At 42.2% G+C, this 27926-nt stretch overlaps 1 protein-coding gene across 2 annotated transcripts; it reads right to left on the reverse strand.

Annotated features, from left to right (window-relative positions):
- Nucleotides 1-14884: 14884 nt before the first annotated feature.
- Nucleotides 14885-26642, reverse strand: COMMD2 (COMM domain containing 2). Of its 2 annotated transcripts, none has more exons than XM_032631647.1 (5): nucleotides 26511-26642; nucleotides 26338-26415; nucleotides 25587-25669; nucleotides 22066-22239; nucleotides 14885-18533 (listed from the first exon to the last, which is right to left on the reverse strand). In XM_032631647.1, exons 1-5 carry the CDS (start codon nucleotides 26575-26577, stop codon nucleotides 18336-18338), a joined length of 600 nt encoding a protein of 199 aa, XP_032487538.1. In that variant the 5' UTR covers nucleotides 26578-26642; the 3' UTR covers nucleotides 14885-18335. The 2 variants fall into 2 exon arrangements, with proteins under 2 accessions (XP_032487538.1, XP_032487537.1); XM_032631646.1 differs by having other exon boundaries at nucleotides 17995-18533; nucleotides 26296-26415.
- Nucleotides 26643-27926: the final 1284 nt, after the last annotated feature.

Here is a 27926-nt window from a genome sequence, read left to right on the forward strand (position 1 = left end):
AACAGAAGGAAAATACAGCACAAAAGACCACCTATAATTCTTACTAGAGGTGGCCTATATCAGAACGTTCAGCCCCGGAGCCTGGCAGCCTCCCTCTGCCTAACTCTCAGCCAGTCATAGTAAGGCAGGGGCCAAGTCTCCTCCCTCTGGCAGGTGGCCCTTGGGCCTGTTTCTCCTAACTGGAACCCAGGCTCCCAGATTCCCTCAGGCCATGAGAGAAAGGAATAGGTCTTAACCTCAGTCAAAGCCCACCATGACTGTCCATCTCCACATGGAAATAGGAATGTTCACTTCCTTCAGGGAATGTCTTTCCCTTTTCACTCAGGGAAGTGTGCTTTTGACCCAAAGGTAGTCAGAACTCAGGACATTTTCCACAGCTTGGATTCTTCAGTCTTGGAACAAAACCATGTGTGGCAGAAAGGGTCTCCTGTGGCTCACTATGAGTCAAACCTAGTCAAACCCAGGCCAGTTCCCTAAGGCTCAAGGTGAAGTTCTGGCCTGAGCACCCTTCCTGGAGTCCTCAGTCTTGCTCTTGATTTCTTGTGAACGATCCTTTAAGTAACAGCACACATCACACTTCCTCAAGAACAAGTGAAATTTTACCGGGATAATGCAGCCTAATCCCATATTTACAAAGACACATTACTGTAAGGGAATCATTATCTGAAGAAGTACACGTCTTCTAACCACAGTGATCATTTTCATATTAGTAGCCTCAACAACTTTGCTCCTCAACTGAAAAATCTCCATCTCAGAAATGATGTCTGAGATTTGACTCAAAATTACATGGGAGAGGGACTGGGTGACACAAAGTGGGTAGGGGTTTCGATGAAACAAAATCGGCCATGAATTGATTGTTATTGAAATTAAGTGACGGATACACGAGGCTCCATTGTACTATTCATCTACTTTTGTTTATGCTTGAAATCTTCTATAGTTAAAAACAATAACAGCATCTCTGCAGAGGACTTGCCCATGATGTTTCTTTCTTCTTTTTTTAAATTTTATTTATTTATTTATTTATTTTTATTTTTGGCTGTGTTGGGTCTTCGTTGCTGTGCACGGGCTTTCTCTAGTTGCGGAGAGTGGGGGCTACTCTTCATTGGGGTGCGCGGGCTTCCCATTACGGTGGCTTCTCTTGTTGCGAAGCACAGGCTCTAGGCGTATGGGCTTCGGTACCCGTGGTGTGGGCTCAGTAGTAGTGGCACGTGGGCTCTAGAGTGCAGGTTCAGTAGTTGCGGTGCATGGGCTTAGCTGTTCTGCGGCATGTGGGATCTTCCCGGACCAGGGCTTGAACCCATGTCCCCCGAATTGGAAGGCAGATTCTTAACCACTGTGCCACCAGGGAAGTCCTTTGCCCATGATATTTCATCACTGGAAGATCTCTCTTTGTTGTTTTCCAGCATAACGGAAATTGTAGCCCTGCAGATGAATTCAGTCTCCACCTCCTGCAAATAAGCTTCTTCTCCCCTCTCCACAGATGATTCCAGAGATTTTAGGGCCATTAATTACTCAATGCTCACATTCTAGCTACTGAGTTCTTCCTTATCACAAGCACTCCCTTCAAGGGAACTTCTCATAATTAGCCCTACGTTGATGATACCTGAAGGTCTTGTTCTCCTTTCTCCGTGTCTAGGGATGTGTGCCATCACGCTAGGTATATAGACAAAGGATTCAGGCACTGTATTTCTAAATGGTAAAAGAAACTTTACCTGTGCCATTTTATTCCACTTAAAAAAAAATGCATTTTACTGGTACAATGTGAATGGAAAGGAGTCTGGTGAGGGTGGCTTGAAAGAATGGCTGGCCACCAGGACAGGATAACATCTCTGGTCTTAGTAAAGTTTATGGCAGGGGCCTTGTTCTGGAATGTGATCCTCAGTTTTATAAACTCAGAAACTTAAATATTAGCACACGTAGGCACAATGAGGCTCTAAGGGCTGATGAATGCCAATAACTTAACTTGCAACGGGAAACAGCTATGAGCAGACCCCAAACCCATGTTTGCTGGTTAGCACATTTTCTACTATGGGAAACTTTTTATGCAAAGCAAATTATAATCAGAAGAGTGTCTGGGGAGAGCAAGTTCTAGAACAGTGAATTTTCAACTAGGGAGAGTTAACTTCCCTTGGGGGATGGGTAAAGGGAAGGGGGCTTTTAGGGAAACTTTTGTGTGTGGTGAGTTGTTGTTTTTTCTTTTTTAGCATATGTCATTAGAAATGGCATAACTAATATTATAATTCAATAATATATTTCAGGGGGGAAATTTAAACCCTATTGCTTTCCTAATGACAATTATAAAAAGCAAAGCTCAACAGAATCTTCTTGGCTGGTGACACTCATCTTGGAGGGTGGCAATCCACAAATCAGACTCTCTGGAGAGTCTAAGAGTTTTTGTTTTTCCAAAATGAGGCAAGAAAATATGTTCACTGAGGCACCAAGCAAAAGCCATACATGAGGCAACTTACATTTGCGGGACCCAAATCAAATTTTCTGTTCTCAGTTTTTTTCTCACTAAACAGTTTTGTGATGAATATAACCTTATTTAGTTTATTATTAGTCACTAACTGTGGGACTCAACGTGGAAATGTATCTATGCTACTTATACAGTAGTATGTACTTTATAGTATAGCATACAGTACAATACTATAAATAAAGTACTACTACAGTTTTTTTGTTTTCGTTTTTTTTTTGTTTGTTTTTTGTGGTACGCGGGTCTCTCACTTCTGTGGCCTCTCCCGTCGCGGAGCACAGGCTCCGGACGCGCAGGCTCAGCGGCCATGGCTCACGGGCCCAGCCGCTCCACGGCATGTGGGATCCTCCCGGACCGGGGCATGAACCCGTGTCCCCTGCATTGGCAGGCGGACTCTCAACCACTGCGCCACCAGGGAAACCACTACTACAGTTTTGAGACCAAATTCTGCCACTAGGCCAAACCACTGTGTGGTTACAGCAGACTTCTGATGGTTTCAGCATTGATTTTTCTCCCCTCCCCCTTTCCAAAAGGCCCTCTGTTCACCTGGGGTTTGCTACGATTCCTGGGAAGAGGGCTACCGTCTTGTGCTAACACATTCCAACCCCTTGAACACAGCAATTGGTTTGTAACCTAAACCAGTCCAATCAGTGAATCTGAGAACTTTTTGTAAAAATAATGATACTTGGACAAAGGTGGGCTCACTTTCTTTCTTTTTTTTTAGGCTGCGTTGGGTCTTCGTTGCGGCGCGCAGGTTTTCTCTAGTTGTGGTGAGCAGGGGCTACTCTTCTCCTTGCGGTGCATGGGCTTCTCATTGCAGTAGCTTCTCTTGTTGCAAGCATGGGCTCTAGGCGCAGGGGCTTCAGTAGTTGTGGCACGTGGGCTCAGTAATTGCGGCTCTCAGGCTCTAGAGCTCAGGCTCAGTAGTTGTGGCGCACGGGCTTACTTGCTCCGTGGCATGTGGGATCTTCCCGGACCAGGGCTCGAACCGATGTCCCCTGCATTGGCAGGTGGATTCTTAACCACTGCACCACCAGGGAAACCCCGGGCTCACTTTCCAGGTGCCTTTAGCAGCCATCTTTGGCCATGAGGAGGGCCTAAATTAGGAGAAAGCCCACACCAAGACAGGAAAGAGAAACAGAAAGATATGGAGTGACTGGGGACATCACTGGGCCACTGGACCAAGTTTGCCTGAAACCAACACTACCTCTGGACTTGACAGTTACTTGTACCAACAGATTCTTTTCACTGTTTCAACCATTTTTAGTTGTAGTTGAAAGCACTAGTGGGTGAATCAGGGCACTGCTGAACCTGAATTGTTTGAATTTCTTATTTTCGATAGGCTCAAAAGTCAGTCAGTGAAGCAAGTCACAAAGACAAAAACTCCAGTAACTGTCATGTTCTTAACTTTTGCTGTACATCAGAATTATGTAGAGAGCTTTTAAAAATCTCAGGTGGATTAAATGAAAATCTATGAAGGTGGGGCTCAGGAAACAGAATTTTTAAACCCCCTCCAAGGGATTCCAAAGGGCAGTCTACACTGAGAACCACTAGTCTAAGTAAATATCTAGCTCTATCCATTTAATGGTATCTGCAGACTAAATGTCCAAAATATGTCTTTCCACTAAAGGGGGAGAAAAAAGCTGACGTGTAACTTGTAAGGTTAATGCAAACCATACAAATAGTATGACAGAAAAGCAAAATTTATTTGAAGTCTTGTTTTACCTTTAAAATGTATGCAAATTTTGTACTCTACTCCATTTTATATTCTTTCTTCTCTTTCCCTTTCTCCCTTCAACATTTAATAGGAGCTTATCATGTCCAGTCACAGTGACAGACAACAGGAAAACAAGGAAAAACACAGTTCCTACAATCCAGGAAAAATAGGTAATTAATCTAGTAATTACAACAAAACCTGCTGACTCTATGATAAGGTCAGCTCAGGGCGCCATGTAAACAGAACAGGGGCTCCTGACCTCCTGGAGGAAATGTTTACTCTGAAACCAGAGGAATGCATATCAGTTACCTTTGTATGATGACGGAAGAGGATCCAGACAGTGGAAGTAAAGGAACTGAAAGAACATAGCGGGGGCAGAGGAGAATGCGAGAGAGATGAGGCTAGAGAGAAAGGCAGAGCCAGGACTTCCTCCCCAAAGTAGTGCCAACCAACTGAAGGGTTTTTAGCAGCCAAAGGATGTAATTTCTCTTTGGAAGATAATTCTGGCTGCTGTGTAGGAAATGTATTGGAGGGGAGGGATGCATGTGGGGAAAAGGGGAATTTAATAAGTGGGACTAAGGGAGACCAGTTAACTGGGGGCAGATACAGTAGCCCAGGCAGGCAAGAGCAAGGAGGCCATTGGATGGAGAGAAGTGGGCTAATCTGAATGACATTTAAGAAGGTGTAATTGATAGGACTTAGTAATTGACCAGCTGTGATGAGTGAGGGGGAGAGAGAGAAGCCAAGAGTGAGGTATGTCTCTTGTTTAAGCAACTGTGTGGATGGCAATGCCATTTGTTGAATAAGGAACACTGGAAAAGAACAAGTTTGTAAGAGATGAGTTGAATTTTGTTCATCTTGAGTTTGAAGTACCTGTTAGACATCTAAGCACAGACAACTGATACATGTGTTCCAAATTCAGGAGAGCAATATAAGTTAGAGATCTACAGTTGATAGCCATCAGCAAATTGATGGTAATAAAGCCAAGAGAATGAACTAAATTACCTGGTATAAGTCTGTAGAGAGAGATGACTTAAGATAAAGCTCTGTGGACCACCTACAACTAAAAGGACAGTGGAGGACAGAGTCTCGCAAAGAATAACAAGAACACATTGATAGAGATATAGGAGGCAAAACAGGAGAGTGTTTGAAAAAAAACAGGGTGAAAAAGGGTATATTTTCTGTGTTTTTATTTTGGTTGTGCTGGGTCTTAGTTGCAGCAGGTGGGCTCCTTAGTTGTGGCATATGAACTCTCAGTTGCGGCATGCACATGGGCTTTCTCTAGTTGTGGTGAGCAGGGGGCTACCCTTCGTTGCAGTGCACGGGCTTCTCATTGTAGTGGCTTCTCTTATTGTGGAGCATGGACCCTAGAGCTCGTGGGCTTCAGTAGTTGTGGTGCACAGGCTCAGTAGTTGTGGCTATGGGCTTAGTTGCTCCGCGGCATGTGGGATCTTCCTGGACCAGGGCTCAAACCCGTGTCCCCTGTCTTGGCAGGTGGATTCTTAACCACTGCACCACCAGGGAAGTCCTGGGTATATATAGATATATTTTTTTTCGGTACGCGGACCTCTCACCGTTGTGGCCTCTCCCGTTGCGGAGCACAGGCTCCAGACGCGCAGGCCCAGCGGCCATGGCTCACGGGCCCAGCCACTCCGCGGCATGTGGGATCTTCCCGGACCGGGGCACGAACCCGCGTCCCCTGCATCGGCAGGCGGACTCTCAACCACTGTGCCACCAGGGAAGCCCCCTGGGTATATTTTTTAGAAAGAGGGAGTCCAATGCTGTCAACCATGTCAAATGCTGATGAAAGATCTAGTAAGATGAGGACTGAAAAATGTACGTACATTGGATTTAGCAACATGGAAGTTCCTGGAAATGTTAACATGAGTGGCTTAAGAAGGGAAGGTAAAATTTTTCAGAAGTTACTGAAATGGAGAAGAGACAGAGTGTATGGTAACTGGAGAGGGATGTGAGTCAAGGGATATTAAGATGAGATAGACTTGGACTTCCCTGGTGGCACAGTGGTTAAGAATCCGCCTGCCAATGTGGGGGATACAGGTTTGATCTCTGGTCTGGGAAGATCCCACATGCTGCGAAGCAACTGAATCTGCGTGCCACAACTACTGAAGCCCACAAGCCTAGAGCCCGCGCCCCGCAACAAGAGAAGCCACCGCAATAAGCCCAAGCACTGCAACAAAGAGTAGCCCCCGCTCACCGCAACTAGAGAAAAGCCCCCGCGCAGCAACGACGACCCAACGCAGCCAAAAATAAGATAAATTAAATAAATTAAAAAAAAAGATGAGATAGACTGGAAAATGCTTTTTTTTCTTTCTTTCTTTTTTTAATGGAAGGAAATCAGGAAAATGGATAAAGTGGAAAATACGAAAGTGTCAGGATACCGGAAGGAATGGGATCCAGACACGTGAGGGATGCTTTTTGGACTGGAATAGGAGAAACAGTATTGGTGTAGAGAACAGCGAGGATTGTAGGTTTGTTGGCCAGAAGTGGAGAGAATTCCTGTCCGATCACTTCTATTTGTTCTGTGGAGGAGGAGGCAGTCATCAGCAGAGAATGAGAGGGGGTGGTGGGTGGGTGAGGGGTTTAATGGGAGTGGAGAAGTTTTGAAATCGTTGTTGAAAATGGGAGACAGCTAACTAGGGAAACAGTAGGCTAGTCGGTCAGTGGTAAGGGCTTCATTGAGATTGATGACCATTAACGTAAAACCGGGATAGCCTGTGTGCTTCAGCATATTTCTTCCGTGGGTCTCAGCAGCCACGAACTAGCAGGAAAAAAGATGGACATCTGCATTCATATATGGCGGGCAAGATAGGTGCAATGGAAGGTGCAAAAGAAAGGATTTAGAATATCGGCAGTGATAGGTTGCTTGAAGTGATGGGTTGTGAATCAAGCTGGTGAGGGAGGGAAATACCAACAGGCAGAGGCTGTTAAATGGAGAGGGTTAGGGTAAGAAAACTGAAGGTCTCTTTGAAGTGGAAGGACTGGGGTGTTGGAGGTAACTGACCAATGAGCGGGATCAGTTTCAGAGCTTGGGATGTCTGATATTGTGATTTCAGAACTAGAACAGTTCAGGTGGAGACAAGGGCCAGTGTAGCAGTGGAGGCAAGTGGCTGAAAGAAACATGGAAGGCCTTAGGAAATGAGATCAAGGAAACAAGAAGCCGAGGTGTTGGATGGGTCATCCACATACCCCAGTTTGATGGGAGGACTTCAGAACACTTGGAAGCTAAAGGCCCCGCATAATCTTGCCTCTGCCCACTCCTCTGCCCACTCCTATCCTTACTTAACTCCAGCCGCACCACCCTCCTTGCTCACTCTCAGATGCGTCAAGCTCATTCTCACCTCAGGGCATTTGCAGATACTTTTCCTTCTGTCTTGAATACTCTTCTTCCAAATAGTCCACACTTTTTTTCCCCCAATGTAGTTCACTTCTAAAACCGTAATCAAGCAATTTAATACTGTAAAATTATTTTCTATCACAGATGAGTGGTTTCTAAGAACTTGTTCTTGATAGCTGTTGTAAATCACGATGACTTATTTTACTAGGATTCACCGAAACATCCCTAAATCCAATCTGTAAATCTATAGAATACATTTTTCCTATTCAAAACTGTAGAGGTTCTTTATTGTTACTAAACACAGACAAACCTAAGTCACTTCCACAAAATGTGATTCATGCCAGAAAGCTTTGTGTGACGCCTTCCAGACCACAGTTCCCGCAGGTCGGTGAAGAGGGCAAGTCATTTCACCTTCTAATAAACAAACGCTCTGGTGATTCCAGTTCCTGATATCTAGTGATCCTCACCCCTCATTTCATTCGGGTTTCTGCTCCAACATCACCTCTTCAGAACTTTCTCTGACCAGTCTACCTAAAATAGCAGCTCTCAACCCCTCGTTCTGTTCTTTTCTTTTTTTTTTTTTTGATTGAAAAGTAATTTTACTTTTTTTCAACTTTCTGGCCTAAGGAATATGGATCAGGACATTGTAACCCTTTTGATATCACCTTAGAGGGTTAAGATGTTCTTTGACATCTTTTTTTTTTTAAACTTTTATTGGAGTATATTTGATTTACAATGTTGTGTTAGTTTCAGGTGTACAGCAAAGTGAATCAGCCATACATATATATATATCCACTCCTTTTTTAGAATTTTTTCTCACATAGGCCATTACAGAGTATTGAGTAGAGTTCCCTGTGCTATACAGTAGGTTCTTATTAGTTATCTATTTTATATATGGTAGTGTGTGTATGTCAATCCTAATCTCCCAATTTATCCCTCTGACCCCTCACTTTTTTTTTAAAATAGATTTTTAAAACAGAATTTTTAAAAAATGTATTTATTTTCTTTTTGGCTGCGTTGGGTCTTTGTTGCTGCATGCGGGCTTTTTCTCTAGTTGCGGCGAGCGGGGGCTACTCTTCATTGAGGTGCATGGGTTTCTCATTGTGGTGGCTTCTCTTGTTGTGGAGCACGGGCTCTAGGTGTACCGGCTTCAGTAGTTGTGGTTCTCAGGCTCTAGAGCACAGGCTCAGTAGTTGTGGCGCACGGGCTTAGTTGCTCCGCGGCATGTGGGATCTTCCCTGACCAGGGTTTGAACCCGTGTCCCCTGCATTGGCAGGTGGATTCTTAACCACTGCGCCACCAGGGAAGCCCTGACCCCTCACTCTTAACCCCTAATCTTTTTTTATTTTTCTTCAGAGCATTTAGCACCTGAAATTATAGTACACATGTATTTTCTTAATTATCCATCGCCCCACTAGACTGAAAGTTCAATGAGGGCAGTGATTTTCTCTTGTCCCCACTGTATTCTCAGTATCTAAACAGATTCTGGAATACACTAGGTACTTAATAAGTACTCGTTGCATGGATAGATGAACAGAAAAGAGGAAGGATCAAGAAAAGCACATGAAAGGCAGCTATAAATGATAAATAGGGCATGGCTGAACAGCATAAATTCTAATGAAGTAGGGCTTTTTCTTTTTCTTTGTTTTTCTTTTTTCCACACCACGCAGGCTGTGGGATCTTAGTTCCCTGACCAGGGATTGAACCCAGGCCCTGGGCAGTGAGAGCATAGAGTCCTAACCGCTGGACCACCAGGGAGTTCCCAGAAGTAGGGCTATGAAACAAGGGTGAAAGGAGAAAGTCTGAAAGACACATTCGGTAAATGACACTGGCAAACCCCTGCCCTGTCCCATTCCTGAAGATACCCAAGGCTCCAGAGAACACCAACCCCAACTCGAAAAGGCAAAAGGAAAATGAGGTCCTAAGGGGAGAAGTAGATCTAAGGTTGCAGTGACAGGGGTTCATCTTGCACAGGGGCCTATGAAAGCAGCAGCCACAGTCCACTCCATAGCTCCAGCTTATAAAAGTGCAGCTTCTGATTTTCTGCTTTTGTGCCTTTGTTCATCCTCATCTCCTGCTCAGAATGCCCACCTTGCTTGTCTATCTGCTTAATCCTGTCCTTCTCTCAACAACTCAGAATCAGTCTTCTTCTGACCACTCCAGGCTGAAATGCTTTTTCCCTACCCTCAAGTTCCACAGAGAATATAGTATATACCATTCACTCATCACTCTTATTTACTCATTCATTTGTTCATTAATTTGTTTAACTATGATGTACCAGGTACTGCTTCATTTGACAATTACTGTTTTGTTATTATCTTTTTTTTTTTGACTGTGGCACCATGTGGCACGTGGGATCTTAGTTCCCCAACCAGGGATTGAACCCGAGCCCCTGCTTTGGGAGCACAGAGTCTTAACCACTGGGCCACCAGGGAAGTCCCTGTTTCCATCTTATTTTCTACAAGCAAACTGTAATATACTAATAACTAAAACGACTACAGTGAAACCACAAGATTATTGCAAGTTCTAAGGAAATAGTTTATAGACACGACAGAGGAGATAGGGAAAGCAGATAAAAGGAAAACCACAGTGTTAGAAGGAAAACGGTTTTATGTTTTGAATCTTGTCTAATTAGACTGTGAGATCCTATATTGCAGTCAATCTATATCCTAAAATAACACCTACGTTTTAGATGCATGACAATTTGCAGAGCTATTTTACAAAGATCCATTTTATGAAATAAAGTATGCAATTTTACAAAATGAATCTAATTTGTATCCTCTGTAGCATTTAGAATTATTAAGATGCCAACTGAAGCAGAGAATCAATTTATTGGAATTATATTAGGCAGGCACCCTACAGAATCAAGGGGCAGCTCTGACGCCAGGTCCTTAAAGAACAAGAACAGGAGCATCGGGCTTCCCTGGTGGTGCAGTGGTTGAGAGTCCGCCTGCCGATGCAGGGGACACGGGTTCATGCCCCGGTCCGGGAGGATCCCACATGCCGTGGAGCGGCTGGGCCCGTGAGCCATGGCCGCTGAGCCTGCGCGTCCGGAGCCCGTGCTCCGCAACGGGAGAGGCCACAACAGTGAGAGACCCGCGTACCGCAAAAGAAAGAAAAAAAAAAAGAACAGGAGCATCTTTGTGAGGCCATGTAACAAGTCAGCGAGCAACTGGCGGGGCTGCCACTAAAATGAATTTGCGCCAACCATTCTGAGTCCTCAGGTTGCAAAGTCCCAGGAGAGAGACTTATGGACTCAGCACGAAGAGCAGAGAGAACATGGTCTCTTGTCTGACCGTCCCATCGAACGGTATTCAGTTGGAAAGAAATTGTTCTCCAAATGTAAATTGGGACACAATTGCCAAGACAGCAAAAAACGATCAAGGGGAGAAAAGTGCCTTCCTGATGCCCCTAGTAAGAGTTAGCCCCTCCCTCATTTATGTATGCACAGTTCCTTGTTTGTTGTATCTTCTCCTATGCCTAATCACACTCTGATTGAATTGATGTTGCTTACATACCTTTTCCTTTCCTCCACTAGCTTACAAGCCGAGAAGGCAGTGGCTGCAGCAGCTGCATCACCCAGAAAATGCTGTTCTAGAGGCCCCCAGTGCTCTATTTCAAAATTAGTAAAAAAATATTCTGAGTGAACTTAAGTGAAAGTAAATGCCTTTTTCTCTATTCCATTATAGACAATTTTTATACATTTTTAATAGTTTTACCTTTCTAATGTGAAAAAAATACAAAATGAATATGGAAAGACATAAATCCTCCTTAGTTGCTTTCCTATCTTCTCTAAATCTGTAAAATGCCCACAGAACATCCCTCATTTTAGTAGGAAATCTTCTAAATTAAAATTAAAAAGGATATAATACGAATCTCATCTTCTTTGGAGCTGACTCGGCTGAGTCCCTTCAACAGTTTGGTCAACTAGCTCCCTACCTTGTATAACTTTTTTTTTTTTAAAATCCACTGTCTTTAAAAAAATATTTATTTATTTATTTATGACTGCATTGGGTCTTCGTTGCTGTGTACAGGCTTTCTCTATTTCTCTAGCTGTGGCAAGCAGGGGCTACTCTTCGTTGCGGTGCATGGGCTTCTCATTGCATTGGCTTCTCTTGTTGCGGAGCTTGGGTTCCAGGCACGTGGGCTCAGTAGTTGTGGCACACGGGCTCAATAGTTGTGGCTTGCAGTCTCTAGAGCGCAGGCTCAGTAGTTGTGGTGCACGGGCTGAGTTCCTCCACAGCATGTGGGATCTTCCCGGACCAGGGTTCGAACCCGTGTCCCCTGCACTGGCAGGCAGATTCATAACCACTGTGCCACCAGGGAGGCCCCCTGGTATAACTTTTGAATTAGGCTAGAAATAAAATGCTCAGTTCACTGGAGAATAACTCTACTAATAACTGGCTAGGAAGAAATTGCTCTCAGACTTTTCTAACTTGTACCTGGGAAGGTAATTTTAAAAAGCCATCATTGTAGAAAATACATTATTGAATCTGACAGAGGTTCTTTTACAAACATTATAAAATGCAACAGATTAATTTCATAGGGAGACCAGGAATAGGACTCAATCAAATACTGGAAAAAGCAAGGGCATATCCATACAATGAAATATTATTCAGTCATAAAAAATGCATAAAGTACTGATACATGCTACATACGACATGAACCTTGAAAAGACTATGCTAAGTGAAAGAAGCCAGACACAAAAGCCATATATTGTATAATTCGACTTATATGAAGTGTTCAGAAGAGGCAAATGCACAGAAAGGAGATGAGTGGTTGCCAGGGACTGGAGGGAGGAGGAAAGGGAGAGGCACTGCTAATGCATATGGGTTTCTTTCTGGAGTGATGAAAACATTCTGTCACCAGATACTGGTGACAGTTGCACAACTTCGTGAATATTCTAAAACCCACTGAATTGCATTTTGCAAGGGTGAATTTTATGTTATGTGAATTATTTCTCAAAAAAATTTTTTTTAAATGGGAGGGAGGAGGCTTAAGAGATTTGGCATGAAAAGAAATTGTTCTAAGGGCCTAAGAAAGGCACGGAATTTGGTTTTTATGTCTAAGCAAAGAGTGGACCAAAAAAGCATAGGAAAGAATACCCCATAATTACACCCTTAAGAGTCTAAACATTAAAAAAAAACTTTAAATTACATTGCTTATATTGTGAGACAAATCATCTTCGCCTTTTTTGGGAAGTATATGGTGACTCGCTCATTTTTTTTTTTAGGTACTCAAAACATCATCTACAACCTTTTTTAGTTTAGTCTATGCATTGTTACGACAGCCTAGCTGCAAATCAAGTAATTTTATTATGTTGCAGCACTTACACTCACTGGAGCTTTGTAAGAACTTTTTATTTGGAATAAAAGCTTATAGTTTGCAGACCTTGCCAGGAAACCACATCCTAACCATCTATACTTGTTCCAATGAAACTCAAAGACTTCCCTGGATTTTCTTTTCCTCATTCTCTGAATTTTAATCTGTGTTTTTAGCCTTTGAGTTAACTGAGAAGGCTTTTCGTTCTGTGAACTAAGCACATTCCTTCAAAACCACAGGCATCCACTTCTCATTGGATTTATGACAATCACAACATTGGCATGCAGGTATTAAAAAAATTCAATTTGCTTTTCCCATCACACCTCTGGTTACCTCAGGGAACCCCTCTTCAGTGGAAAAGGGGTAAAGATAATTTCTGTCACCTAAACCATGTCCAAGTACTCCACAGTATTCTGTAGTGATCTGTCCTCTCCTCTGTACATTTCTACAGCTCTAGCCATTGAATCATATTAAAAGTTTTGCTCTCCAGAAGAAGGTGGAGTTTCAAAGAAAAGTGGTTCCAACAGACAGCTTCCCTTCCCTTCTTCAGAATAGCCCCCTTAGGATACTCCTTTCTGCAGCCTGATGAGTTTATGAATTAAACTATTTTCAAGGATGGAATGGCCTGAGAGCATTCTAGACTTTAGGACTTCACCCTTTGCTTGACACACAACATGGGTTATTCTGAGTATTTAATAAATATTTAATGCAGCGGAGTCAGTACCTTTGTAAAAAAGAAAGAGCTAGAAAAGGTTTTAAAATTTGCTTTGTTTTCCTATCAGCACAATGTCATACATAAATGGGTGGATTATACCTCAAAGTAAAAGAGTAAGAAAAACTAAGAAGAAAAGAGGTAAAAGCTCTCACGTGGTTTGTGAGAAAGGGCAAAAATCCTTTTCTTGGAGTTGCCTCTTTTTAGCTGATGGTTGGGCAGACTTCTGCAGAAGATACGGTAACTGCAGGAGAGGAAAATGAAAATTGTAGTCTTTGCAACTAAAACATATCAATTTAGGTGCAAGTATAATAAAAGTGCATGGCCTCCCACTCTGATAGCCACATAATTAGCAATATTGCTAATGATAACATAGTTTACACTATAATCATTAAAACATTTATCTTATAAAAAGTTAATTGGGTTTAAAATGGCAACAACCTGATAGAAGCCAAGTTTCAGAATACATTAACGCAGATATTTGTATTCCCGATGCTCCTTTTTACTTTAGGTCCATTAAGGAAATAAAATTACAGTTCCTATATTTCCCCATTATTCTAAGTAGGATCTTACGGACTCGTGGCTACCAAACATAATTAAGTCATTTGAGTTCCTGAGCAGAGAGGACTGGAGCTATACGAACATAAAACAAAGAGCCATTAGTATTCAGTGATTGAATCACTAAATATATATACTTTATTGCCATAAAGTATATCGTTTTCTCATCTCCAAGTAGTACATACTATTTTGCAAAGCTGAGAAATAATGGGTTTCTTCTGCTTTTATAATTAAAACGTTGCTCTCGAAGTTTGTAAAGCTCACTGAAGTAACCACATTAATGGTGAAGCTGGGCTTCCTTGTTTTAAGGAAAGTATTTAGGTTTGAACATAACGGTCATGGTGGTTTTAAAACGAATATATTTAAACTAGAGGCAATGTAGTATGATACCATTTTTACCAAAATATTTCTACCATTAATGAAAGAAAGGAAAAGGGATGACAGTAACCTATTACTATGGAAACTGTGGAAGGGTAAGCTAAAGAGAGACTTAAACATATATTAAAAAAAAAAAGTAGGGCTTCCCTGGTGGCACAGTGGTTGAGAGTCCGCCTGCCGATGCAGGGGACACGAGTTCGTGCCCCGGTCCTGGAAGATCCCACATGCCGCGGAGCGGCTGGGCCCGTGAGCCATGGCCGCTGAGCCTGCGCGTCTGGAGCCTGTGCTCCACAATGGGAGAGGCCACAACAGTGAGAGGCCCGCGTACCGCAAAAAAAAAAAAAAAAAAAAAGTAGAGAAGAGTGCATACATTATAGCAGGAAGATTTTATACAGCAGCTGACAGATCTTCCTGAACATGAAGGCTATGAGAAACTACAAAGAAGTATTACGTGTTTTCTCCTGGAGATTAAAAACAACTCCACTTAGATATAATATTACCTAAAAAAGAGACCTGGCTTAGCTAGTATCTTGAGATTCCCATGCTTCTTTCACTGGTGTGGAGAAAAAAAGACAGAAAAAAGGGACTCTAGACCAAGCCTATAGGTAAAACACTCAGCTTGTCTACCTGAGCCCTATGGGGACCAGGCAGTTTTGAATAGCTGAGTTTTCTGGAGAGTTATATGTATATCATTCTAAGAATTAAAAATTTCGATAAAGGTACTACTAAAAATGTACTTAAATTCCCTGATCTTTTTTCTTCTTCCTTTAGACTTCAAAAAATTTTTTTAATATGAGTTATTCAAACTCAGTATAGAAATCAGGTAACATTTTCTGTTTCTTAAATACAGTATATGAGACAGAATCCAAGGCTACAAAATAATGAGATCCTCAGTCTACACAAGTATTTACTAAAGCCCAATACTATGCTAAACATTCTATATATGTGGTCTCATTTGGTCCCTACAAGCCAATGAGATAGGTGTTATTACTCCTATTTTAAAGATGAAGAAAACAAGGCTTTGGGAATTTATCAAGGACCCAAAAGAAGCCACAGAGCCTAAAATTCAAACCCTTTTGTCCAGTTCCAAAGACTGACCTCTTAACCTTCTCATAGGATTATATACTAAAGGGCCACATACTGCTATAAATGTTAAGGGCTCCCACACATGCATCCCTTACACACACTTAATGATTTTTCAAACTTTCCTTGGTATCAGGTTCTCACTTTTCAGTTTTCAAAGAAGTATGTTTTCTTCTTACGGTATCCCCACCACTTTTCTAGTTTGCTGCTTTATATTTACCTAAGCCTGGAAATATCAATAACAAAACAAGCTCATGGAATTTTGTGAAACACAAAGGAGACTTCCAATGGGTGAAGTATATGTAGAACTTTGTGATTATACATATTGATTATTTCCTACTCACAGCTCTGTTCTGAGAGATGAGATGTTACTATTCTGGCTTTGAGACATAAAAGCTATTACACTTGTCTAAACATGCATCAGCAAATCCTAAAAAATAAGCACACTCATAACCCAAAATGTTTTAACAAACATTTAGACAGTTACAGATGGAAAGGAACATCCCAGAGTCAAGAAACCTGGTCATATATGAGAGTAGAATAGTGACTGCATCTGCAGAAAATATGTTCATATACAAGTTACAAAAAAAATCAAATGTGCCATAAAACAAACAAGGCAGAGGAATGCATAAGGGTGTGGAGTGTCCAAACAAGAAAAGGAAGAGGCTCATTAGATGGTCTGTAAAAAAAACGTGAGTCCCAGATTCAAAAGGAAGTTAGGAGACTGCTCCCAACTCACTCTGGCCCAAAAAGGCAAAAAAGGCAGAACATCAGAAAGAATAATAAAGTACAGCCAAAGGAGACCAGGGGAGTTTGATACAAATAAAAAAAAGGCTAACATGTGCTTTGTTGTTTTGCTTGGGGTAGGAACAGTGGATACGGAGGAAGAAGAAAGGTTGCCCTAAGAAGACACAGGGATATTATTTCAGTCTTGGCTGGAGTCAGCCCTGCTTATCTCCCACCAAATGCGGACAAATAAGAAGCCTCACAGAGCTATTTTCATCATATAAGCTTGGCAGGCATGCTGCTTTTAAACCTGATGACATATGCTACTATTTCACGTAATATATAAAGTTTCCTTTTGTTTGTGAGGTTGTTAATATGAAAGCTTCATTAATCAAGTTATCACTATAATTAAAAATTATCTGATTATAGTTTGCTAATATCTGATATTATAGTTATTTTGCAACTGCAGAACATATATGTATGGGGTGACCCAGATGCCTGCAGGGGGATGATGGGTGGCAATATCAACTGTGCTTTTCTTCCACTGGCCTCTGTTTCCGGCTGGGCTCTACTTTAACAGAAAGAAGAAACATGATGTCACTTTGACCTGAAAATCTCTAACTCTTAGAAGGCAAAGTATGGATAGAGCTTAGAGTACAGTTTAGAGTCTGACGTTTCTGAAGACCTTCCTGAGTTGCTGCATGGGATGAGATTCTCAGAATAAGGTCTTGGCTAGATATTTAAGACTGAACCCCAGTCTCTACCCTTCCATACGACTTTCTCCTTAAGTCTGTTACTCCTTAAACCTCCTTGTGTCTCCTTAAGTTTCCCTGTGTCCCTGTACTCTATGAGGCTGACCTGACACATCAGCATCTGAATTTTTCAGGCTAACAGCTTACAGTTACCCACTAAAAAGCAAAACAAAACAAAAATCAAGTTTGTAAGGAAGAAGGGATATTTGCTTGGAATGTAGTAAACATGGCCTCTCTTTGCCCTCTTTATACTTTATTCGAACAGAATTATAAAAAGTGACTAAAATTTACATCCAGATAATTAAGAATTGATTACATTATGTCTGCATCCATTGTTTATAAATGTAAATGACAGTGTATCTCTTAGATGCTTTGGATAATAGGGAAAAAAAGTAGTCCTTAATAAAATGCAATATATTCACACAAATTTGAGTGCTATTTAAGCTTATTATCCATGGCAACTTAAACTTAAGCAACATGGTAAATACTTACTATATTCACAGGCAAAGAAAAATGCAAGAACTGCCTAAATATAGCATTAAAAAAATTAATATTCACTTCCAACTATTCTGTGGCTGTTAACATCATGGGGTGCTTTTAAAGGTCACAAACATTAAACTGTCTAGGAATATTCTGAATAGTAATAGCATTACATTGTGAACTTTACTGTCAAATTTAGGCCAATAAGGAGGAAAATAATAAAGTTAAGTAGTCAGAAAAGTATCAAAAAAAGTACAGTCATTTATATATACAGAGGATTTGAACAGTACAGATTCACTTCCAGTTGATTCAATCCTATTTACACATTTAAAATACAAAATACATCTTTTTTTTTTTTTTTTTGCGGTACGCAGGCCTCTCACTGTCGTGGCCGTGGCCTCTCCCATTGCGGAGCACAGGCTCCGGACGTGCAGGCTCAGCGGCCATGGCTCACGGGCCCAGCCGCTCCGCGGCATGTGGGATCTTCCCGGACCGGGGCATGAACCCATGTCCCCTGCATCGGCAGGCGGACTCCCAACCACTGTGCCACCAGGGAGGCCCCAAAATACATCTTAATTGTCAAGAAGCTGACCACATTTAGCACCAGGAAAGGAAATTTACTTAGCCTTTGATCATGACCTCAGTATCTTCATACAGGAAAAGAAATGTTATGAAATCTCTATGTATTTATCACTATCAATTAAAAAATTTATTTTGAAAAGTAACTGCCGCATATCATCAATTCACAAGTGATTCTAAGGGAAGGAAACAAGTTGGGACTACTTGATATTGCGCACAACTCTCCTACAGTGGTTTGTTTTCATTTCTTCCAAGGCTTGTTCCAGTTGCTGAACCAAATGAAGCAGGGTGGCTGGGTCTGTCTGCAGAACTTGGGTGTTGTGATCTCCGTTCTGATTAAGGTGCAGCTTTATAGTCACTGATGGTTTCATCTGTTGCCTGAGGCTTCTGCTTGCAAGCTTGATTTTAAATGGAATAAGAGCATAAGGACTATTTAATAATCACGCTAAACATATAATAATTACATTATACCATACATAAAAATCTAATTTCAGATGAATCACAGACTTCAAAAAGGAAAGTAAACTTTAAAACCTTTGGAAAGAGGGACTTCCCTGGTGGCGCAGTGGTTAAGAATCCGCCTGCCAATACAGGGAACACGGGTTCGAGCCCTGGTCCAGGAAGATCCCACATGCCGTGGAGCAACTAAGCCCGTGCAGCACAACTACTGAAGCCCGCACACCTAGAGCCCGTGCTCTGCAACAAGAGAAGCCCGTGCACCGCAATGAAGAGTAGCCCCCACTTGCCACAACTAGAGAAAGCCCACGTGCAGCAACAAAGACCCAAGGCAGCCAAAGCTAAATAAATAAAATAAGTTTATATTAAAAAAAAAAAACCTGTGGGAAAAAAAAAAAGAAACCAGAATGTATAGTCAGCATGGAAGGGTTTCTTAAACATGATATTAAAAAAAAAAACCATAAAGAAAAAAACTGATACATTGAACAATCATTAAAATTTCTTCGAAGGATACCTAAAAATGGTAGAAAAACAAGCCACAAACTGAGAAAAGATATTTTGTAACACATACAACCAAAAAAAAAAAAAAAAACTTAGTATCAAGAACGTATGAAGGGGCTTCCCTGGTGGCGCAGTGGTTGAGAGTCCACGTGCCGATGCAGGGGACACGGGTTTGTGCCCCGGTCCAGGAGGATCCCACATGCTGCGGAGCAGCTGGGCCCGCACGTCCACAGCCTGTGCTCCGCAACGGGAGAGGCCACACAGTGAGAGGCCCGCGTACCGCAAAAAAAAAAAGAATGTACGAAGAACTGCTCTGATTTAATACAAACCCCACAAAACCAAGAAAAAATTGTACAGAGACCTATCTAAGCACTCTGCAGAAGTAACACAAATAGATAAACATAGGAAATATGTTCAACTTTATTAGAAATCAGTAAAATGGCCAATAAAATCGTAATATACTGTTTATCTGACTTGCAAGAATTAGAAACCTGTCCATACGGAGCACTGTAAAGTGATGGTAATGAAAACCACTGCTGGTGAGAGTGATGACAGAAACATTTTGGAAAACGTATACATGACCAGCAACTCCACTCCCAGGTATTTACCTTAAACTCTTACACATATACACATATTCATAATAGTATTTGCTTCCAAGAGTCCGAAACTAGACAAATCTCAAATATTCTTTAACAACAGAAGGGATAAATTGAGAATATTCATACAGTGAAATGCTTACTAAATGACAGCAAAAAGAAGTGAACTACAGCAACATGAATTGTCATGAATAAATCTAAAAAGAAAACGTTCAATCAAAAAAGCAAGTTGCAGGGCTTCCCTGGTGGCACAGTGGTTAAGAATCCACCTGCCAATGCAGGGGACACGGATTCAAACCCTGGTCCGGGAAGATCCCACGTGCCGCGGAGCAACTAAGCCCATGAGCCACATCTGTTGAGCCCGCATGCCGCAACTACTGAAGCCCGCGTGCCTGGAGCCCATGCTCCACAACAAGAGAAGCCGCCTGAGCACCGCAACAAAGAGTAGACCCCACTCGCCGCAACTAGAGAAAGCCCGTGTGCAGCAACGACGACCCCAACACAGCCAACAATAAAAAAAGACCAAAAAAAAAAAAGCAAGTTGCAGAAGAATACATGAAAATCTAAAAACTATACAGTCTAGTGAAAAAATATACATTAAAAAAACTATAAAGAAAAGATTAACAGAAAATTCAGGAATTCAGGATAATAGTTACCCTTAGGGGGCTGGGAGGGGGTTGTAATTTGGGGAGGGTGAGTCAAAGGTACTGAATGACAGTACTACAGGATAAAGAACAGTAGCCCACAAAGTTTTTCTTTCCACAAAGTTCTTGATATGGACTTTTTTTTTTTGCGGTACGCGGGCCTCTCACTGCTGTGGCCTCTCCCGTTGCGGAGCACAGGCTCCAGACCCGCAGGCTCAGTGGCCATGGCTCACGGGCCCAGCCGCTCCGCAGCCTGTGGGATCTTCCCGGACCGGGGCACGAACCTGTGTCCCCTGCATCGGCAAGCGGACTCTCAACCACTGTGCCACCTGGGAAGCCCTGGACTTCTTTTTTTTAATGGGGATGAAATTCTGTCCTTCTCCCTATAAAAATAACAGCAGCAACTTTAAAAGGATCGGCCCTAAAGGTAACATGCTCCTGCACCGGTCTCAGATGCATTCAATTCACTGATGCTATTTATCAAGTGCTGGCAACTTATGAAGTATGGGAAATGCTTCTATTAGAAACTAACCTATGATGATTCATTTATTTCCCATCAGCAACTGCACAATAATTAGCTGGTAACTATCCATTTGCTACCAGTCTCCATGAGATGAGTCAGCTACTCAAAAATGAAAGGTTCTATATCCTGTTACTAGTTTCCTAGCCATTTATCTGGTCTTCATCTGACAAGACTTCTTTTCCTTCCTTCCTTGAGCTCAGTAAATCCATTAGTTCTCTGAGTAGCTTTTTCAGCCCTTAAATACACCTCACCACATGAGGCTTCCCTGGTGGCGCAGTGGTTGAGAGTCCGCCTGCTGATGCAGGGGACACGGGTTTGTACCCCGGTCTGGGAAGATCCCACATGCCACGGAGCGGCTAGGCCCGTGAGCCATGGCCGCTGAGCCTGTGCGTCCGGAGCCTGTGCTCCGCAATGGGAGAGGATACAACAGTGAGAGGCCCACATACCGCAAAAAAAAAAAAAAATACACCTCACCACATGCAATATTCATTCAATATACCCTCAACATTGAACTGTATTAGTCCTTGCAGTAACACAGCAATTCAAACTCATTTTACTGGGCAAATGAACTCTCTTGAGTCTAATTTTAGAAATTTCAATTGCCTAAGTTTCTAACTTCTAAAAATGTCTTAATAATGGAAAAACTCAAAGCAAATCAATAAAGCTGAAAAAAGAACCTCTAAGGGCTACTGGAACCCAAAAGTCAGAAGCTATCTCCACATAAGAAAGGGATACAAGATAAACTAGTGCTGAAGTTCATGAACACGACCATTCCCAAATCTCCTCCACCTGGTTATTATGAGAGGATGTAAACATAAAGGCATAACCACCGTGATCTCTTCCTCCCCGTGAGCCCCACAGGAGTTGCTGCTTCTAAGGTCTCCAAGAGCATAAACTGTGTCAAGTTCTTTGCTGTAGCCACACCACTTGGCACATGATAGGTGTACAAGAAATATTTAATAAATAACACAGTTAAGAAGCTGCTGACCACCTCTCCTTACTTATATTCAGTGCTGAATTAAACCAATGTGAACACATTAAAAATATAAGAACATGAACTATTTGGGAAATGGTCTAAAAATGAACATTAAAAAATGAAAGTTTCAAACCAGAGTTTGGTTAAGATGGTAAAGAACACAAGAAGCCTCAGGACATAAACCTAAAATAAATCTTATATTCTATGTCAGGTTTAAAAAAAAAATAATCATACCTGTACATCTAGTCGCCATTCAAGGCTGTGGTAACTGGGAAGGTCTGGTGCCAGTTCACTCAAGATAGTTCTGATCTCTTTTCTGTTGTCCAGATAAAGCTGAAGCAACAATTTGTTCAATTCCTCAGAGAATCCAAGAACAAAAACCGAGTCTTGGAAATCCAGTTCAGAAATCTAAAAGTGAATCCAGTTTAACAGAACATCAAAATTTATTTTTGTCTAGGAAAGGCTGAAATACTGGATATATGCAAAAGAATATGAAATCCCTTAATTCTTTCTGTCTAGTAAAAGAAATAACACTCCTTAGTAAAAGGCAACCCTTGCCCACTATTCCAAATTCCGAGTTTCTGATACATAAAAATAAGCAACAAAAACAAAAATAAACTAGTGGGACTATTTCAAATTAAAAAGCTTCTGGGGGCTTCCCTGATGGCACAGTGGATAAGAATCTGCCTGCCAATGCAGGGGACATGGGTTCGATCCCTGGTCCGGGAAGATCCCATAAGCTGCAGAGCAACCAAGCCCGTGTGCCACAACTACTGAGCCTGCGCTCTAGAGCCCACGAGTCACAACTACGGAAGCCTGCGTGCCTAGAGCCTGTGCTCCGCAACAAGAGAAGCCACCGCAGTGAGAAGCCCGTGCACCGCAATGAAGAGTAGCCCCCACTCACCGCAACTAGAGAAAGCCCGCGCGCAGCAATGAAGGCCCAACGCAGCCAAAAATAAATAAATAAATTTATAATAAAAAATAAAAAAAATAAAAAGCTTCTGCAGGGCAAAGGAAAGCATCAACAAAATAAAAAGGCAACCTATTGAATGAGAGAAAATATTTTCAGATCATATATCTGATAAAGGGTTCATATCCAAAAAATATAAAGAACTCATATAATTCAATAGCCAAAAAACCAAACAATTCGATTAAAAAATGGGCAGAAGGGGCCTCCCTGGCGGCGCAGTGGTTGAGAGTCCGCCTGCCGATGCAGGGGACACGGGTTCGTGACCTGGTCTGGGAAGATCCCACATGCCGTGGAGCGGCTGGGCCCGTGAGCCAAGGCCGCTGAGCCTGCGCGTCCGGAGCCTGTGCTCCGCAACAGAAGAGGTCACAACAGTGAGAGGCCCGCATACCATAAAAAAAAAAAAAAAAGGGCAGAAGATCTGAATACACATTTTCCAAAGAACACATACAGATGGCCAACAGGTACATGAAAAGATGCTCAACATCATTAATCATCAGGGAAATGCAAATCAAAATCACAATGAGATATCACCTCATACCTGTTGGAATGGCTCTTATCAGAAAGACAAGAGATAACAAGTGTTGGCGAGGATTCGGAGAAAAGGGAACCCTCCCTGCACTGCTGGTGGGAATGTAAATTGGTGCAGCCACCATGGAGAACAGTATGGAGGGTCCTCAAAAAATTAAAAATCGAACTGCCACATGATCCAGCAATTCTACTTCTGGGTATTTATCCAAAGAAAACAAAAACACTAACTTGAACAGATACACGTGCCGCCATGTTCACTGCATCACTATTCACAATAGCTAAGATAAGGAAACAAACTCATTGTCCATCAGTGGATGAATGGATAAAGAAATTGTAGCATATATACATAATGGAATATTATCCACCATAAGAAAAAATGAAAGAATAAAATCTTGCCAGTTGCAACTACATGGATGGAACTCAAGGGCATTATGCTAAGTGAATTAAGTCAGACAGAGAAAGGAATACTGTATGATCTCTCTTACATGTCAAATCTTAAGAAACAAAAACAAAAAACCCACCAAGGTCATAGATACAGAGAACAGACTGGTGGTTGCCAGAGGCAGGGAGTAGGAGGTGGGATGGGAGAAATAGGTGAATGGTGTCAAAAGACTTTTTTTTAAAAAAAAGGCTTAGTGAGAGAATGAGGGCTCCTGGTTTGGGTAAGTCCTAGTGGGATACTCAGATGCTGACTGGACACAAAGAAATCATATATTTGGCCAGGAAAGGGAGCTGGGAGAGAAGGGCATGGAGTCACAGTTTTGCTGTCCAATGTTCAGCATTACTGGGGACCAATCCTAATACTGGCACTGACCCTCAATAGGATAAAAGGAAGCTGCCAACAGCAGCCTTGCTTTTACTCCCTTATTGGATGATTGAAGTGAGGAGGGGATAGAAAGGTAGAGAAAAGGTAGAGAAAGCACAGTCTTTCTCTTTGCTCCTCTTCCTTTCGTTGTATTCACCTCAGCCACTTTAACACTCTACTTTCCTTGCTCTTTTCCAATTTCTGCATGCCACCCTTTCTTTCTCAGGTTTGTTAATGTCATTAGACTTGTTTCTGTTTATAATAGCATAGGTTTGTGTATTTTATCCCTTCAACAAATATTTTCTGAGATCCTACTGTGGGATAGGTCTTGTGCTACGAAGACAGAGCTGAACAAAACAAACAGGCTCATTGCCTTTGTGGAGGAGATTATAGTCCTTGGGGCCGGGCAGGTTGGGTTAGCTGACCAATCACACCAGGTGGTCTGTCAGAAGATTCAGTTTGACTACACAGAAGAGCAAGAGGCTAGGGATCTATTCTCAGGAGGAGAGCAGCCAGGAAAGCTCTGGATAGGGCCAGAAAGGATTGCTTAGGGCAGCAAAAATGAGTTCCCCGTATCAATTAATGGAACATGGATTTATGGGACAGGGCATTTGCTGTGGACCACCTCTAAGTGTAATATTTTAGGAAGTCTGACAAAAGGGATCTATAAAATAAATTTTTTATGTAGTTGCTCATAACCACTCAAATAATCTGTTAGGGTGAAAACAACTCAAGTAAGCCACACTGCATCTTTTATCACTTCCAGCATTAGGATTCACTATCAAAATGTTGAGCCTCTAGTGTAGTTTCCCAAATTCGCCTGATCTTAAGAATCACTTGAAGCACCTTGGGAAAAGATTAATTCTCAAGCCCCTCCTCTGGAAAGCCTGATTCAATAGGTTTGAGGTAGGAACCGGGAATCTGGTTAACAAGGGTCACGCGTGATTCTTACAGAAAGGTAAATCTGAGACACAGTAGAATGGATAATATGTAAATTAAGCCCCATGCAGCCACTTGTAATTTTTCAAATATTTTTCTCTATTATGAGCATGAAGAAACAAATACTGGTACAAGATCCCTCAGCTAGTATTAAGGAAGGGGAAACCAACACTTAATAAAAAAATGGAAAAAATGTTTTCAATTCTCCAATAAGCTATATACTGCTAATATGCAAAAAATTAAATCATTTCATTCTCCCTCCTCTTGGGATACATACTATAGTATATGGTTTAATAACATGCAGAATTAGAGGCAATTCTAATTTATACTGACAAGAGGTGTTCATGCCAGCAGATCACATTATAGTCAGATTGCTTAGGCATGGCTTCACTAAATCCATTATAAACCAGTAACAACATTACTGAAATGAGCAGATCCTGCCAGGACTGATGTAGAGTATACTGAATCTCCTTAAGGTCCTGCTAATACAAAACAGTCCACAAAAGCCCTTACCATGAGCTTTGAACTTTCAGTGAGGAGGTGTATTAATCCTTCCACACCATGTTGGACAGTGTCACTACTCACGCTGAGTTTTCCTGAAAAAAGAGGAAAAATGAGCAAATAAATTATGTGGTATTTATTCTTTTATTCAAACTCTAAAGGGTAAATGTTATCTATTATTCCATGTTTTCAAACACTGCAATTATTACAAAAAAAATAATTACTTGATAATAGCCTCCTGTTCATTCTCCACTCCCAGCCAAATGCTTTCAGTATTTCCCACCATGTAACCTTTACAAAAACAGACCCGTGGAGACAATACCAGGCGCACAGTCCTTCTCTTGAGTGCGCCGCTACTTCAAGCCTGGCAGAAGGGACAATAATAGAAACAGTCCCTCCTCCACCGGGGTAAAAATCCTTCAGCAAAAGTAGATGTCTGAACAACTAATAATAACCAAACACTTGTATATTTATGGTTCACCCAGCTATTCCACACACTTGGATGCAGGTAAGCATCACAGTATTCTGGCAGATGGTACTATGTCCATTAACACGTCAGGAAATCGACTTAATACAAGCTTTTAAAAACTCACAATACTTAGGGGACGGGCAGGATTTGCGCCCTGACTGAAGAGTCCTTCTGCTTTTATTCTGCCACAATGGGAATAAGACCTTTAGAGTCCCAATAACCCCTTCCCCTCCAGGGGGACAGAGAACGCACTTCTCCGCGCAGTTTTCAGCGCTGTGCCTCCCCCCTGCTTACTCGCAGCGCCTTCGTAGATCTTGGGGTTAGAGCCACGCCTCAGGAACTCCACCGCAATTCGCCCAAACTCAGCGACCACTGCAACGGAAGCCAGGAGACCCTTAGCACCGGGCGCTCCCACCGATCCCCTCCCAGACCGCAGAGCACCACCCTCCGCCGCCGGGCCCCCTGACCCGCGCTGTCCACTTGCGGCAGGAAGGCCAGGTGCTCCTTGTGCTCCTCCGACAGGTCCAGCAGCATCTTCTCTGGCTAGCCGATTTCAACCCGCAGCGCTAACCCCGTCCTCGCCACTTCCGGGCCCTGAGTCCAAGCGTAAAAAGGCTCCGGCGTCTCAGCGTCTCGAGCTTTCCGTTCCGGCTTCCGGCTTACCGCCGTCCTACACTCAAATGCCTTCCGCGGCGCAGACTGGGATGAGAAGATTCTTCCGTTCGCCAGTCAGTTGTAGCCTGCCGGGTGTAGAATGCTATTCTCTGAGGAAGATGAAAAGAAGTTTAAAATTCGACACGGCCCCCCCCCCGTGGAGCTTACATTAATAATATCAATAGCTAACATTTATTAAGCACTATGTCAGGAACTGTTCATACAGTTAACTTATTTAGAGTTCCCAAGAACCTTATGAGGTAGGTACCATTATTGTTCCCATTAGAGACAATGAAACTGAGAGACAGGTCAAGCAGTTGAAAGTAACTTTTATAGAGGTATTAGTTTGTACAGAGCTGTTGTATACGTTATCTTACTTGATTTATCTTATTTAATATGCTCAATAGCCATGACATAGTTTGTACGGTGCGGGCCATCGTTTGTACAGATGAAGAACCCAAGCTCCAAAGACTATGTCATAAGCCAGTGACAGAGCTGGAAGGAGAAGGTCAGAGCCCTTGATCACCTGCTCCAAAACCCATCATTCTGCACAGGAGGCTGAAAGCTGAAGGTTGGTAACAAGTTCTGTGAGTGATTATAAATTAGGATAAAGACAATGAGGACGAGGAAGACGACGACTACGCTTGTCTTTATTTTTATGTGTTGGGGGCAGTGTGAGAATTTGGTTCCTTTACCAACTCACTCTTCTCACCTGTTGTGGTGCAAATATAAGAGACTACAGAATGGCTAATTGACGGTCTTCAAATCTCACTGTCTTGGTGGGGGAAAGCATGGGGGAAAAGAGAGAGAGAGACAGAGAGAGACTTCACATCTACGGTTGTTTTATCTAGGGATATAGATAGAAAGCTGTCTGTCTATACGTCAAGCTCTCTATACTCCATGTCTCCTGGGCAGAAGCGAAAACTGGAAGAGTTTTTCAGTCGTGCTCTCTGTGTCTACCTCATCCCTTGCATCTGACTGAAACTGAAATTGTTTCCCATACTGGGGCACAGAAAGGCAGGTTTTTAAACTTGTTAGTTAGGTCTTGAAGCAGCATTTGCAGAGAGAGCCCAATTCTTACTTAGACTATGTTGCAGATCAGCAAAAATGGCATTTTCTGAACAAGGTTTTATACATACATTATTGAGAAAATGTCCATTATATATAGGGAATAAGGAATGCCGAAATGAATTTACAAATAGGTGTAATATTATGCCAATATAAAATAG

Source organism: Phocoena sinus, chromosome 4, assembly GCF_008692025.1.
Source record: "Phocoena sinus isolate mPhoSin1 chromosome 4, mPhoSin1.pri, whole genome shotgun sequence".
NCBI classification, from domain to species: Eukaryota; Metazoa; Chordata; class Mammalia; order Artiodactyla; family Phocoenidae; genus Phocoena; species Phocoena sinus.